Below are 15,711 nucleotides of genomic sequence, written 5' to 3'. Positions count from 1 at the left end.
AGAAAGGATGTCAGGAAAGAGTGCTATCCGTTCAGATTGGGGTTCGAAGTCCAGCACACTTTGCTACTCCAAATGCCAGATTAAGACACGAACCAGTAAGAACAGAGGTTTATTCTTTCCAGCCAGAAAGGATGTCAGGAAAGAGTGCTATCCGTTCAGATTGGGGTTCGAAGTCCAGCACACTTTGCTACTCCAAAGGCCAGATTAAGACACGAATCAGTAAGAATGGAGGTTTATTCTTTCCAGCCAGAAAGGATGTCAGGAAAGAGTGCTATCCATTCAGATTGGGGTTCGAAGTCCGGCACACTTTGCTACTCCAAAGGCCAGATTAAGACACGAACCAGTAAGAACAGAGGTTTATCCTTTCCGGCCAGAAAGGATGTCAGGAAAGAGTGCTATAAATTCATATTGGGGTTTGAAGTCCGGCACACTTTGCTTCTCCAAAGGCCAGATTAAAACACAAACGAGTAAGAACAGAGGTTTATCCTTTCCAGCCAGAAAGGATGTCAGGAAAGAGTCTGCGCTCTAAAGATCCAACTTAATCCAATACAAAACATATTTATACACTTTTAACAGCTATTCAGAACATACAACATCGAAAACTCACAGCAACCTACTTGAAGGTGATTGCAGATCATGCCAAAAATTTCCAGACTATTATCCAGAACGAAACATCAGGAGAGAATGCTTCTGGAAGATGGCCATACAGCCCGGAAAACTCACCGCAACCCAAACACCAGGACCCTTGTTGAAATAAACACCATTCAAATCTGCACGAATTCAGAGGTTTTACTATTAGACATTTTATCCACTTAACAGTGCATTTTAAGAAAAATAGAATTGCAATTTTCCGAGGTGACGAATAAAATATCGAAGCACGGCAATACATTCTGAGGCTTGACAGCGCTATACGAAAATATATTGCTTCCGGAGGGACTAGCTTTGTTCTCTGCAAAATGTAAAAATATTAAAGGAATATACAGCCCATTGCTCCACTCCAGATCCCTCTTCCATCCATAGAAAAATATAACAAATAAGCACAAAACCCAATAAGGAAACTATTTTGGCTGCATAGAGCTATCAATGATGATTGTTTGACACAAATGTGTCCAAAGGTTCACAGCCATAGAGCAGGCATGGGCAAACTTCGGCCCTCCGGGTGTTTTGGACTCCAACTCCCACAATTCCTAACAGCCTACCGGCTGTAAGGAATTGTGGGAGTTGGAGTCCAAAACACCTGGAGGGCCAAAGTTTGCCCATGTCTCTCCCTGATATTTAAAAGGACGATGCACAGGGTCCAGATGCATTCAGATAAATTCAAAACACAGTGCTTTTAAGCTTTGCAAAAGGCACAATGGCAAAAGAAATCCCAACCCATCCACATTTCCCCCTTAATATGCTATTTTATGTCTCCAAATTTTGACACGAGCCACAACGAAAACCTGAGATGAACAATTTGATCCATATCCCAATAAAGTTTCTTCTTTAAGAACATTTTATTCAAAGGGCAAGAAGGACGCTTTTGCGTTGCATAGATTTAGGTTGTAAGGAATTGGAGTGAACAGGACGGGAGAGCAGCAAATCCCACAAGTTGCACGTGATGCAAACACACTCCTTTATATCCATTTTGGAAAACGGAGAAAACAATGGTATTCTAATTTTGGGGAATTAAGGTGCCGGTAGTGAGGTATTTTTGTTTGGAATCGAAGGCGAGGCAAGGTAAAGAAACAGTGCAAATTGGGACGTATCCACACTGTAGAAGTAATTCATTTTACGTAAGTTGTTCTGGATTTTCCAGGCTGTATGGCCATGTTCCAGAAGCATTCTCTCCTGACGTTTCACCCACATCTATGGCAGGCCTCCTCAGAGGTTGTGAAGTCTGTTGGAAACTAGGCAAGTGGGGTTTACATATCTGTGGAAACCTGCCAGAATGTGAGGACAAGCTAACACAGCCCAACAAAGGATTCCTCCAGGCAAGAAGCAGCCACGCATTGAAGCTGCAAGGCTACTCAGTGCTAATTAAGCTGGCCACTTGTGCCTTTCACACTAGCCTCCAACAGACAAGCGAGCACAGCCCAACAAAGGATTCCCCCAGGCAGGAAGCAGCCGGGCTTTGAAGTTGCAAGGCTACTCGGTGCTAATCAAGCTGGCCACTTGCACCTTTCACACTAGCCTCCAACAGACAAGCTAACACAGCCCAACAAAGGATTCCCCCAGGCAGGAATCATCCAGGTTTTGAAGCAGCAAGGCTATTCAATGCTAATCAAGCTGGCCACTTACACCATTCACACTTGCCTCCAACAAACGAGCTAACACAGCCCAACAAAGGACTCACCCAGGCAGGAAGCAGCCAGGCTTTGGCTGCAAGGCTGCTCGGTGCTAATCAAGCTGGCCACCTACACCATTCACACTAGCCTCCAACAGACAAGCTAACACAGCCCAACAAAGGATTCCCTCAGGCAGGAAGCAGCCAGATTTTGAAGCAGCAAGGCCATTCAATGCTAATCAAGCTGGCCACTTGTATCATTCACACTTGTATCAAACAGACAAGAGTTCTTTCTCATTCCACAGATAGATAAACCCCACTTGCCTAGTTTCCAACAGAGCTCACAACCTCTGAGGATGCCTGCCATAGATGTGGGCGAAACGTCAGGAGAGAATGCTTCTGGAGCATGGTCAAACTCCCTGGAAAACTCACAGCAACCCACTCATTCCAGCTATAAAAGTCTTCCAAACCACAATCCACAATTGCTCGATGCGATGGAATTGCAGTTGCACAAAGTGGTGCTAAACCACATTAATTCTACAGTGTAGATGTGTCCTTGGAGGCAGGAAGAAAAGATGCAAAACGTCCTTCTCATTTCCATTGCATTGGGTCAAACTGGTCTCCGGAAGCACCTTTCATCAATCCCATCCTAAATTCTCCCAATTTTAAAATTTGTACCTTCCATTAGTGGCAAGTAGGGATGCTGAGAACAGTGACATGCATGTGACACGGATTTGCACACAGTGGTACATTTTTGATCGAGACTCCTCCCTGTATCAAGCTATATTGTTTCGGGGTGCATACAAATCAAACCATAATCAAGAAATGGCATCCATCACATGTAAACAATTGCTCTTATAGTATCAAGTAGCACCCAAAAATCCAGCCAATCCAGCATGGCACTAATTGTCCAGCATTTGTAACAACATAATTTTCCAACATGGTGAAAGTCAAGACATATAAACTGAGTTTCCTTGAGTTGATGCTCTCCATATGTATTGAAATATAATATCCAACATGACTGAGACACTGCATTCGAACACATCTGGAGGTCACTTTCTTGCAGAAGCTTAATATAAATATATTTAAAGTAGCAAAGGAGGCAACTTTATGTTGCTGGAAGACGAAGCATGGCTGTCAATGTAACTAGATGTTGAAAATCTAGTTTGCATAGTGAAGGTAGGAGGAAACCAAGTTCATAAGGAGATAAGGAGAGTCCTTTCTAGGGAGTGGGCCAAGATGTCTTTGGAGAGGACTCATGAGCTATTCCAGTTTTAATGTCATGTGTGTATGAATCCACTATATCTCAATTCCTTGCTGTGATGACTACATTAGCACCGTTTTTAGACGTTTCCATGGAGCATCTCACTACTGAAGCTCTCCCAGCATCCTCTTGACTTTGTTCTCCACGCTCATGAACTTGAACTTCTTCAACGGGTTGGCCGTCTGCCGCCGGCTGCACTGCAAGTCCTCCAGCAACATCCCCAAATGCTGCCGGACCCGGTCGCGGTCCCAGACGGCCAGGTTCTTCTGGACCACGTTCAGGATGGTGTCCCAATGATCCGAGACGTCGGTCCCTATCGTCAGGAAGATGAGCACCCGGATGCCGTCCTGGTCCTTCCGCATCTGGTGCAAGGCCTGCTTCCCTTCCTCACTGATCTCGTTGAAGTACAAACTGGTCAGAGGCGGCGAGAAAGAGACGGGAAGACAAGAAAAGAGTATTTCAGAGCCTTGGTAGCCAATAACAGGGTCCAAATGTCACGGAAATCTGATGTACGGTCAACTTGGCGGCATGCACGAAAGTAATGGGCAGCCAATATAAGACATTAGTATCCACAACAGAGCCTTAAGTCAACATGAACCTCATCCAACTGCGGTTCCTAGGAATGTTGGGTTTTCTCTCCATTAGATTGCACTGTTATCAATGGCTTTCCAAACTTGGGGAAATGCAAACTTCTTGGTGCAAAAAGCAGTGATTTTTTTTTTAAAAAAGTTACTTCTGTAACACCTATTTAGCTATATAACTACAGTAGAGTCTCACTTATCCAACACTCGCTTATCCAACGTTCTGGATTATCCAACGCATTTTTGTAGCCAATGTTTTCAATATATTGTGATATTTTGGTGCCAAATTCATAAATACAGTAATTACAACATAACATTACTGTGTATTGAACTACTTTTTCTGTCAAATTTGTGGTATAACATGATGTTTTCGTGCTTAATTTGTAAAATCACAACCTAATTTGATGTTTAATAGGCTTTTCCTTAATCCCTCCTTATTATCCAACATATTTGCTTATCCAACGTTCTGCCAGCCTGTTTATGTTGGATAAGTGAGACTCTACTGTACCAGTAAGTAGCTGGTACAAATCACAGCTGGCATTTTAAACCCTAGTTACTCAGCTAAGGAGGGCTTTCTGGTCCAAAGATAAAGGGATTGGATGCTATGACACTCTCAGCTACCAAGAACCCTATTGTATCCGAAGGTGTCAGTACCCGATGCAAGCACGTATATGATGTCTAAGTAGGAATGCTTCCATAAAGAGACCTTGATACTCACTGCACCATATTCAGCGTGGGGTGCCTCTTGACTTCCTCGACCAGGGCCAGTGCGGTCTCATCTGTCACTGAATTGTAGGCCACGTCCAGTTCCTTCAGGTGCTTGTTCTGAGCCAGGTGTTGGGTGATCACCTCCACGCCCCGGTTACCCAACGAAGTATGGAGCAGCGACAGCTGCCTCAAAGAACGGTTGCCAGCAATGCCTTCCGCCAAGTAGCGGGCGCCTTGCTCCGTCAGTGGGTTGTCTGCCAATCTGAGCATGGGACAAGAAGGAAGCAGAGCTCTGAAACTGACTTTTATAAAGCACTTGATGACAGGACTAATGCAATGACAAGGCAAAGTATGCCGAATCAGGTGTGGCAACAGAGCTGGCTTAGATCCTGTTGGTGTATTTAGGTGTAAGGGTGAAATGTTGAATCAAGTGTTTTTGCTGTTGGAGTTTGCAACTGTGTATTCCGGCATGCTTTCCAGCAACACACGGGTTAATGGCAGGCCAGTTTGAGTGATAGCCTGCCTAGCCAATAGGTCAAGCCTTCCGGCCTCAGAAGTGCGGACAGGATGTTCGTCATTCTGCTATGGAATGTGGGAGTTGCCGGCAGAAAGGCTTCGCCGACAATCGGCAAAGAGAGAGGACATGCTTTGCCTTGCTAGGGAAGCATGAGTCCTATGAGTGATGGACTTTGTAGTTGTATATAGTTGGTATATATAATAAAGCCTTGGAACCGCTGTGATCATCTGAATTACAACTGTGGTGTCGTTTGTCGGTGCTGCTTAGCTGGATGCTTAAGCAGTCTGATGGAGGATGGATTGGTGAGAGGCCTGACTCACCAATAAATCAGGGTGGTTCTGAGCTAATTAACCCCTGACAGATCCATAATTAGCAAAAATGCCAGAGGTTCATTTTTGGCTTGGGGAAGAAAAGAGCATGTGAAACTATTTCAGATGGACTCTGCGGTCTAACTCAAAAGGGAGGCTTCCAGGAAAGGCAAATAAATTACAGGTAACAAGTTAGTCTGAAAACTCCATTCAAGTGTGTTTCCTTTCACACTCACCTTAAAGTGCTCACCGCACACTTCTCATGCAGCAGCAAGTCTCTGATCACCTTGCAGGCTTCGGGCCCCAAACCGTTTTGCGGCAAACTGGACACAAAAACAAAATCATTAAAAAACCCAGCACCAGAGTCAGACAACCAACACCTTTGGATGGGTCAAGGCAAGACTGAAGTCTATGCAAAAGGGGCATATAGTTACTATAACTGGTATTGTAAATTGTTAAACTGACCAGTACCCACAGTTTCATTTACCCACACCAAATAAAATAGGCATTTTCTAGGTCCTCCAAGCAATTTTATAATAAGTCCTGCTGGAGGACTTAGTGATAGCTAGAGAGATGTCCTCTCTAAGTCTTTCCTAAGTTCTCCAGCACAACTCCATGACATGCTTCTGCTGGGAATCAGTACCTTCACTCACTTCCTGAGACCACTGCAACTGCCACAAATGACTTATCAAGACCAAACTTGGAACACAGAGCACCCATGACCCACTCTGTACCCTAGGGAAGTTTGGAGGATGATGAACCATGGACAATGGGAATTGCAATACCTCCACTCACTTCCTTAGAACACTGCGACCCCCACCGATGAGTGATCAAGACCAAACTTGGCACATAGAGCCCCCATGTCCTACTCTACACCTGGGTGCTGTTTGGAGGGGGATGGACCATGGATGATGGGTCTTGCAATACCTTCACTGGCTTCCTTAGAGCACTACGACTACCACCAATGACCAATCAGTACCAAACCTGGTATACAGAGGCCCCATGACCCACTCTACATCCTGGTGTGGTTTGAAGAGTTTGGACCATGGATGATGGGACCTCCAGTATCTTCACTCACTTCCTGAAACCACTGCAACCCCCACTAATGTCTAATCAAGACCAAACTTGACACATACAGTCCCCATGACCTTCTATACATCCTGGCGCTATTTGGAGTGGGATGGACCATGGATGATGGGACTTTCATATGGCAGTTGTAGTTCACCTGCACCCACTGAACCCCACTGACCCTGGACCTAGACTAAACTTGGAACACAGGCAAACAATGTCTTTCTCAAATGACCCGGGCACCGCGGGGTCCCCAAGCTAGTATTATAATAAAACATCATTGTATATATAGTACTTTAATGTCTATGGCAAAGGTTTCTGGAAGTGAAAACCTCATTCCATTCACTGGATCCAAACTAAATGGACTCTTTGGTCCATATTGGTATTTTCTGCCCAAAATAAAATAAGAAAGGCCATGTAGAGATGGAATTCCCTCTTTTTTTGCCTGTGGATTCTGACTTGATTTAAATTTGCTTCCTACTTGAGCACTGTGTGGACTGTGAGAACACGTGCCCCAATTTTTAAGCTATTCAGACTTAAGCAAGGGACTATGTTGGGCACCCCAACACTCACTGGAGCTTTTTGCACCGTAGCAAGACTGGAAAGAGAATCCGCAGGGAGTTGACATCCAGGTGGCAAAGGCCCAGGTTCAGCTCCTCCACCTCGTGGCTCGTGGCGCCCACCACCGAAGCCAGGATGGAGCACTTGAGAGGGGTCATCTTGACCGTGGAGAGGTTGATGGTCCTCAAGGACTGGACGGCCTCGGCGGTGAAGCGCTCATTCTGGAACTCATGAAGGAAGATGAGGAGGTCCATGACCTCCGGTTGTGGCAGGCCCTTGCGGATCTTTTGGATAAACTTCTTCTTCATGGCTTTCGCAGTCTCGAGGACCGCCAGGTTCGTGATGGGGCAGCCCAGCTGGTCCAAGATGGAGCGGTTGCGCCGGGAGAGCAGCCCGACCGTGAAGATGGGGAAGAGCTCAAAGGCCTCATCGTCGGGCGCGTCGTCCGGGTGGCGCATGGGGCCTTCCACCCCAAGGATGGTGCAGTTGGTCTGCTCCAAAACGTCATCGTTGAAGTAGTCCTCCTCCTTGAACATCTCCGCCGCCATGGTGCTGGCGATGGTGTCGTGGTCCTTGCTGCCAAATTTGGTGAAATAGCGGGGGAAGATCTTGATGAGGTTGAAGAGCAGCGGGAGGATGCGCAAAGGCAGCACCTTGGAGACGATGCTGAGGACCACGGCTACGTCTTCGCTCACCTTGCTGATGATCTCAGAAACGTCCTTGCCCACTCGATCCATCAAGGTCTTCTTCTCACCCAGGACCACATAGAGGGCTGCCAAGTATTCCTGCATGATGGGGATGGTGAAGACGAAGGTGTGCTCCTTCCCGGACTGCACGCTGGGGGTCAGGAAGAAGCGGAAAACGTCACTGCGGAAGACGTCCAGGAGGTTGAGCTCACTCTCCTTCTTCATCTCCGCTTCGAAGCAGCGGCGCATGTCCTCCTCCGAGAAGGAGGTCTTCCGGGAAATCACCCCGTCGTGGGCCAGCTTCCCCACCGTTTTGGCCACGTACTTCATCATGGAGATGTTGGAGGGGTCCGTGCTGTCCAGCACCTCCCCGCTAAAGTTGAGCCGCAGGAAGCTGGTGTAGATGCCGGTCAGCGTCTGCGGCGGAGGCACCGAGTTGGTGAAATACAAGAAGTGCAAAGTAGTGCAGACCAGCCAGCAATAGGAAGGCAAGAAGCAGGCGGCCGCGATCTGGTTGTGCCTCTCCAGGTTCCTGGAAAGCATCTCCACCAGGTTGTCTTGCTTGCTCGCCTCCTCGGCCGTGGGAGGACCGGAGACGCCGACGCAGCCAGGCTGGCAGAGGCGCATCTGGAAGTAGAGCTTCTGGAGGTTGGTGTCGGAGAAGCCACAGACCTCGACGTAGCGGCCGACAAACTTGCTGGGGATGCGGCGCACTGCGGACGGCCGTGTGGTGACGATGATGCTCGCCTGGAGGAAAGGGAGGAGGAAACAGACCCATCAGAAGGAGACAAAATAGAATAGTGTTGTCGAAGGCTTTCATGGCCGGGATCACAGGGTTGTTGTATGTATTCCGGGCTGTACGGCCATGTTCTAGAAGTATTCTCTCCTGACGTTTCGCCCACATCTATGGCAGGCATCCTCAGAGGTTTATCCATACCTCACAACTTCTGAGGATGCCTGCCATAGATGTGGGCGAAACGTCAGGAGAGAATACTTCTGGAACATGGCCACACAGCCCGAAAGACATACAACATCCCTGTGATCCCGGCCATGAAAGCCTTCGACAACACATTAGGCAAGGAAGGTTAATATAAATCCGTGGAGAGTCCAGGGTGTGAGAAGAGTTCTTTGTCAATTGGAAGTCAGCATGAATGTTGCAGTTAATCTCCTTAATTAGCATTGGAAAGGGTTGTCTCTTCTCTGGAGGACATTCTTTGTTCAGAGTCATTAGCCGTCCTTGGAGCTCCTCTGCCCTCAAAGTGTTGGTTCCCATCTACTGTTCTGATTTTTGAGTTTTTTAATACTGGTAGCCAGATTTTGTTCATTTTCATGGTTGCCCTCCAGGCAAGAGACAAACCTTTCCAATGCTAATTAAGGTGATTAACTGCAACATTCACGCTGACTTCCAACTGACAAAGAACTCTTCTCACACCCTGGACTTTCCACAGATATATATTAACCTTCCTTGCCTAGTTTCCCCATGCCTCACAACCTCTTAGGATGCCTGCCATAGATGTGGGCGAAACGTCAGGAGAGAATACTTCTAGAACATGGCCATACAGCCCCAAAATAGAATAGTTTATGCACGAGCCTGGAAATGGGAGGAAACACCAGAAATGGAGGAATGGATCGTGAAAGTGACGGAGGTGGCTGAGATGGACATTCTGACAGGATATCTCCAGTCAAAAGACCCTTCTGAGTTTAGGAAAGACTGGGAGCCCTTCAAAAGGTTTTTAGAAGGAAAGACTATTTCAACGTGGGGGTTTCAAATTTACTGGTAATACTAAACATTAATAATATGTGATTGGACCCAATGTTTGGAATCATATTTAAAGAGTCTCGGGCTGTGGCGCAAGCTGATGAGCAGCCAGCTGCAGCCAGCTGAAACCAATCACTCTGACCAAGAGGTCATGAGTTCGAGGCCAGCTCGGAGCCTGCGTTTGTCTTTATCTTTGTTCTATGTCAAGGCATTGAATGTTTGCCTTATATGTGTAATGTGATCCGCCCTGAGTCCCCTTCGGGGTGAGAAGGGCGGAATATAAATGCTGTAAATAAATAAATAAAGTCTCAGAAACGGGTTATATCCCAACGTGATAAGATCCTTAGTCTGATCCAACACGGTTGCTCTTATGTTCTGCATTTCCACGAACCCTACCAACCTCTGGCATCATGTACTTGCGGAGCAGGTTGACCACGATGGCGGACGGAGGGATCGGCTCATTGGGGTCGCAGCAGAGCTCTGTGCGAGCCAGATGGAAGTCCAGGTTGAGGCGGTCCAAGCCATTGAGAATGAAAAGCACCCTGAAGTTAGTGGTGCCCAAGGTGGGCACCAGCTCCCGGAGGTGGAGGTACTTCTTGGTGATCAAGCGCCGCAAAGAGATGGGCGCATTGCTTTGGGAGAGGTCTTCACAAGAGAAGGGGATGAGCAGCTCAAAGCTTGGCAGACGTTCATGGCACCAGTCCATCACCATCTTCTTGATGAGGGTGCTCTTCCCGGTGCCCACCGTCCCGTACAGGACCACGTTCCTCACCGGCTGCCCACAGGCGTTGAGGTCAAAGAGGTTCTGGAGACTGATGGTCTGGTTGCAGGAGGCCTTGAGCTGGTTCTGGATGGTCAGGTCTGGAGAGGGCTTCAGGATCTCCTCCAGAGAGGTCTCCCGGATGACCGGATCAACGTGGATTGAGTCCAGGGCAAAGGAAGGGCCAAACTGCCTCTCCTCGTTGGGCTGCTGGAGGAACCAATTGGCCAGGCTGTTCCGATGTTTCTGTATGGCTTCTGAAAGAGAGGAGCAGGAAGAAAGAGAAGAAGAAGAAACATTGGAAGTTGGAGTTTTAGATGGTCAACCTATACACAGATTGCAATCCTTACTCTGCTCCCTTCCTGAATCGTCTCCGAGAAGATTGCTTTGATTTTATTAGGGAAAAAGCAGTACATCATCTCTTATCCTTACTATCTGTGGACACATTGACATTTCTGAAGGATCTAAGGGCTTCTGTCAGCAAGTTCTGATTCTTCTTCTGTTCTTTCCTTGAATGGACTTCCAGAAGCAATTAACCATACAATACGGCCCCCGTATCCATGTTCTTAGACGTATCATGGAAAAGCAAATGCATGGACAATAAGGAACTCTATTGAAATTTATGATTTATTTATTTACAGCATTACAGCAGGGGACTCAGGGCGGAACACATTACACATATAGGCAAACATTCAATGCCTTTTAACATAGAACAAAGACAAGACAAACATAGGCTCTGAGCGGGCCTCGAACTCATGACCTCCTGGTCAGAGTGATTCATTGCAGCTGGTTGCAGCTGGCTTGCTCACCAGCCTGCGCCACAGCCCGGGCGCAGAAATGTAGAAATGAACTACATCTGTGATAGATGACCCAGAGAGTCGCTCTCTCTAGCATTATCTAGATATCTAGATCCTTCAGTGCAATTCTATAGTGAATGTGAAGTGGAAATATGGCACGGAATTGCACTGGAGGATCTAGAAAAATGACGAGAGAGAACATATTTGTTTCAGATACGTATAAGGAACAGTCTTGTGAATATGAGGACCAAACTACACACTCCTTCTCTAATAACAACCTCTCAGAGTATCTATTTTTGCTCCATAAACACAAGTTCAGGAATTTATCCAAGTATAGTCCCTATAAGTACTTTCCCAGTCCCACTGGGCATGAATGTTGTTGAGAATAATAATTGAGTTGGCAACTTTCTAGTCTCAGGGCAAAGATGCTCTGAGATGTTTTCATTTTTACTTTTTTAATGGATTCCCTGACTTTCTGCCAAAAAAAAAAAAAAAAAAAAGTAGACATCCAGGAAGGTCTAACCCAGGGGATCACATTGGATGCAGACCACTGCCCTTGAAAGCAAAAGATCAGAGCTTTTACCAGAAGTGGCCACATTCTTCAGTGCTATCTGGCTCGTTCGGGGTGATGGAGACGGAGATAATCTTGGCTGGCAGACAAAGCTCCTGCAATGAAAACATTAAATATTTTAAATATATGAACCAGCCCATTTCTTTATTTATGTTGCACTGTGCCTTTAAGTTAAAGTGGGATGAAACTGCATTAAATCTGTAGTGTAGATGGACCCTATATTCCGCGTCCTTTATTACCTGAGCAGATGCAATGAAGAAGACAAAGTCCGGTCCACTTGCAGGATCCTCTTGAAGGCGAAGTTGCATTTGATGCCTCCAAAAAAGAAAAGAAAAGAAGCAAGTTATGTGCAACATTCTCTTTATAGTGTTTATGTGACGTTATTCGCATTGAGCATCCCGTAATGGATTTTATCAAAGTATGTTTATTGTACGTGACTTCATTTGTTTTATGACTTGTTTTTATTATTGATTGATTTGTTTTATTGTTGAGTTTTTACATTGTCTGTTTTGCCCGGGCTTGGCCCCATGTAAGCTGCCCCGAGTCCCTTCGCGGAGATGGGGCGAGGTATAAAAATAAAATTATTATTATTATTATTATTATTATTATTATTATTATTATTATTATTATTACAGTAGAGTCTCACTTATCCAAGACTTGCTTATCCAACGTTCTGGATTATCCAACGCATGTTTGTAGTCAATGTTTTCAATAAATCATGATATTTTGGTGCTAAATTCGTAAATACAGTAATTACTACATAGCATTACTGCATAATGAACTACTTTTTCTTTCAAATTTGTTGTATAACATGATGTTTTGGTACTTGATTTGTAAAACCATTACCTAATTTGATGTTTAATAGGCTTTTCCTTAATCCCTCCTTATTATCCAACATATTCGCTTATCCAACGTTCTGCTGGCCCGTTTATGTTGGATAAGTGAGACTCTACTGTATTATTATTATTATTATTATTATTATTATTATTATTATTATTATTATTTTGAGGACCAGAAATGTACATCATGAGACATCTTGGAGATTGGACCAAATTTAAACAGGAAATTCACTTACGTTTCATGTACATTTAACACGCATAGTGCAATATTATAAATAATGTTGTGCATGAATACCTGGATGGGTTTTCTTATAGATGGGACCCAACTCTAAGTACACTACAAAATGTATTTTTCATATATACTTTAAAGCCAGAATACAACATTTTTTTTACTAATTTTATGCACAAAACAAGGGTTGGGTAGCTGTGAGTTTTCCGGGCTATATGGCCATGTTTGTAGCCCCAGGTGGTACAGCAGATTAAACCACTGAACTGCTGAATTTGCTGACTGAAAGGTCAGCGGTTTGGGTTCAGGGAGCAGGGTGAGCTCCTGCTGCTAGCCCCAGCTTCTGCCAACCTAGCAGTTCGAAAACATGCAAATGTGAGTAGATCAATAGGTACCACTTAAGTGGCTGAGGGGAAAAAAGAAAAGATCTATATTATAGTTTCACATTGTAATCCAGCAAGTCATTTACTCCTGCTTGTTGATACATTAGCAAACAGAAATCCCAACAGTTTATATCTCCAAACCTAAAGGCTTTTGCTCTTCCTCTGATAGGTTTAAAAGTTTTTATTTTTCTAAGAATGTTTCTGCTATCTAATTTTTTTTATAGTTGGAGAGAGCCGTCAATTTCGAACAGGGTAAAGTACTGCAAATTACCATTGTTTTGCCAAGAATATCAGTTGGGGAAAAGGATTTGGATGCAATATCAAAACACCATAGTAACATGGATCTAACTTACCGTGCATGATGTTTGGATGCATCATAGATGTTCGACTCGGATCCCCAGCATTTGTTTGCCTCAATCTGGTCCAACTGGTCCCCGCTTGGGGCAGCCGTCTCGTGAATCCCATGGCAGGTGGACGTGGCTTTTCAGCTGCAAAAAAACATACCATGCACAACATTCAATGTCACACAGCAGGCATGGCAATTTGGGCGAAAAGCAATTGGAAAAGCATAAGGAAGAAGGAATCGAAAGGAGAAGACTGGATGTGGATGGGAAGGAAAGAAGTTAAAGGAATAAGATGGATAAGGAAAGTGTGTCATAAACACACACTGGCACCTTTTGTGCCAAAGCGGCCTCGTCGCTGTCCAAACTCCAAAATAAGGACAAGTCGGTGCACGTCTGATCCATCTGGGCAAAGCAAGCGGCCTTCTCCAACCCGGCCCTGCCGGACGATTCATTTGACACTCTTTCCGGCGCTCAAAATGCCACCCTGGATTCCCAACCCTGCCTGATCCCTCCTTGAAGCCACAGCAGCAGCCGGGAAATAATCCAGGGTGTTCTCCTCCCCTTAAAGGAACAGGACAGGGAGAGAAAGCAGCCAGCAAAAGAGATTTAGAAATGGATTGCTGTGAGTTTTCCAGCCTGTATTGCCGTGTTCCAGAAGCATTCTCTCCTGACGTTTCACCCACATCTATAGCAGGCATCCACAGAGGTTGTGAGGTCTGTTGGAAACTAGGAATTAATGCCATCTGGGAGTTGTAGTTTTACAAGGTCTTGAGCCCGCCCAGCCCAAGATTTCCTTGCCACCTGGGAGTTGTAGTTTTACAAGGTCTTGAGCCTTCCCAGCCCAAGAGGTTGTAGCCATTTGGGAGTTGTAGTTTTACAAAGTCTTGAGCCTTCCCAGCCCAAGAGGTTGTAGCCATCTGGGAGTTGTAGTTTCACAAGGTCTTGAGCCCTCCCAGGTTGTAGCCATTTGGGAGTTGTAGTTTTACAAGCTCTTGAACCTTCCCAGCCCAAGAGGTCCTCACCATCTGGGAGTTGTAGTTTCACAAGGTCTCGAGCCTTCCCAGCCCAAGAGGTCCTCGCCAAACTACAATTCCCGGGATCCCATACCATTGAGCTATGGCACTTTAAGCTGCATTCATTCTACAGCGTAGACCAGGCATGGGCAAACTACGGCCCTCCAGGTGTTTTGGACTCCAACTCTCACAATTCCTAACACCTGGAGGGCCAAAGTTTGCCCATGCCTGGTGTAGACACAAAGAGAGATAGGATTTTACCTGTAATGAAGCTTCTTCCCAGGCGTCAACATCTTTTCTTCTATTTGGTATTGACTCTTGTTCATAGCATGCCTATAAATATATATATATTTTGCAATATTTCTCAGCCTCTGCTTGGCCTGTTTCTCGTGTCCGGTGTCTCTCTTTCAGGGCGGTTTTGCTTCTGAGTGTCAATCCTCTGACAGCTTCTTTGCAACTTCCTGCCAGCAAAGCAACGCCCTTCCCACTTTCTGCTTTTATTTTGCATCTGGAAAGCATCCAAAAGCAAGCCGGAGAGGGAGGAGCAGATGCAAAGAGAGAAGGAAAAATTGAGAAATCTTGACGGCAGTCTCCCTCTATTGCACGCATGGGCAAACTTGGGCCCTCCAGGTGTTTTGGATTTCAACTTCCAGAAATCCCAGCCAGTTTACCGGCTGTTAGGAATTACCGTATATACTCGAGTATAAGCCGACCCGAATATAAGCCGAGGCACCTAATTTTACCACAAAAAAAACTGGGAAAACATTGACTCCAGTATAAGCCAAGAGTGGTAAATTTCAGAAATAAAAATAGATACCAATAAAATTACATTAATTGAGGCATCGGTAGGTTAAATGTTTTTGAATATTTACATCAAGCTCAAATTTAAGATAAGACTGTCCAACTCTGATTAAATCGTTATTCTCATCTTCTTCAATGTAAATGTGCTTATGTATCCTTTTAATAATAACAGAGTAAAATAATGCATGTAATAATAATAATAATAATAATAATAAATAATAATACAGGAAAATAATACAAGTACAGTAGAGTCCCGCTT

At 45.2% G+C, this 15,711-nt stretch overlaps 1 protein-coding gene across 2 annotated transcripts; it reads right to left on the bottom strand.

Annotated features, from left to right (window-relative positions):
- Positions 1-769: 769 nt before the first annotated feature.
- nlrx1 (NLR family member X1) lies at positions 770-15,241 on the bottom strand. 2 transcript variants are annotated; one of them, XM_003228779.4, is made up of 9 exons: positions 14,913-15,241; positions 13,648-13,782; positions 12,086-12,161; positions 11,859-11,941; positions 10,119-10,735; positions 7,286-8,706; positions 5,881-5,967; positions 4,830-5,081; positions 770-3,941 (listed from the first exon to the last, which is right to left on the bottom strand). In XM_003228779.4, the coding sequence occupies exons 2-9, from the start codon at positions 13,757-13,759 to the stop codon at positions 3,635-3,637; spliced, it is 2,955 nt and encodes a 984-aa protein (XP_003228827.3). In that variant the 5' UTR covers positions 13,760-13,782; positions 14,913-15,241; the 3' UTR covers positions 770-3,634. The 2 variants fall into 2 exon arrangements, with proteins under 2 accessions (XP_003228827.3, XP_062817219.1); XM_062961149.1 differs by lacking the exon at positions 14,913-15,241 and adding an exon at positions 13,969-14,172.
- Between the last annotated feature and the right edge of the window lie 470 nt (positions 15,242-15,711).

Source organism: Anolis carolinensis, unplaced genomic scaffold (assembly GCF_035594765.1).
Source record: "Anolis carolinensis isolate JA03-04 unplaced genomic scaffold, rAnoCar3.1.pri scaffold_8, whole genome shotgun sequence".
Taxonomy (NCBI): domain Eukaryota; kingdom Metazoa; phylum Chordata; class Lepidosauria; order Squamata; family Dactyloidae; genus Anolis; species Anolis carolinensis.
Note: the sequence above shows the minus strand (reverse complement) of the source record. Positions and strands in the feature narration are given on the sequence as shown.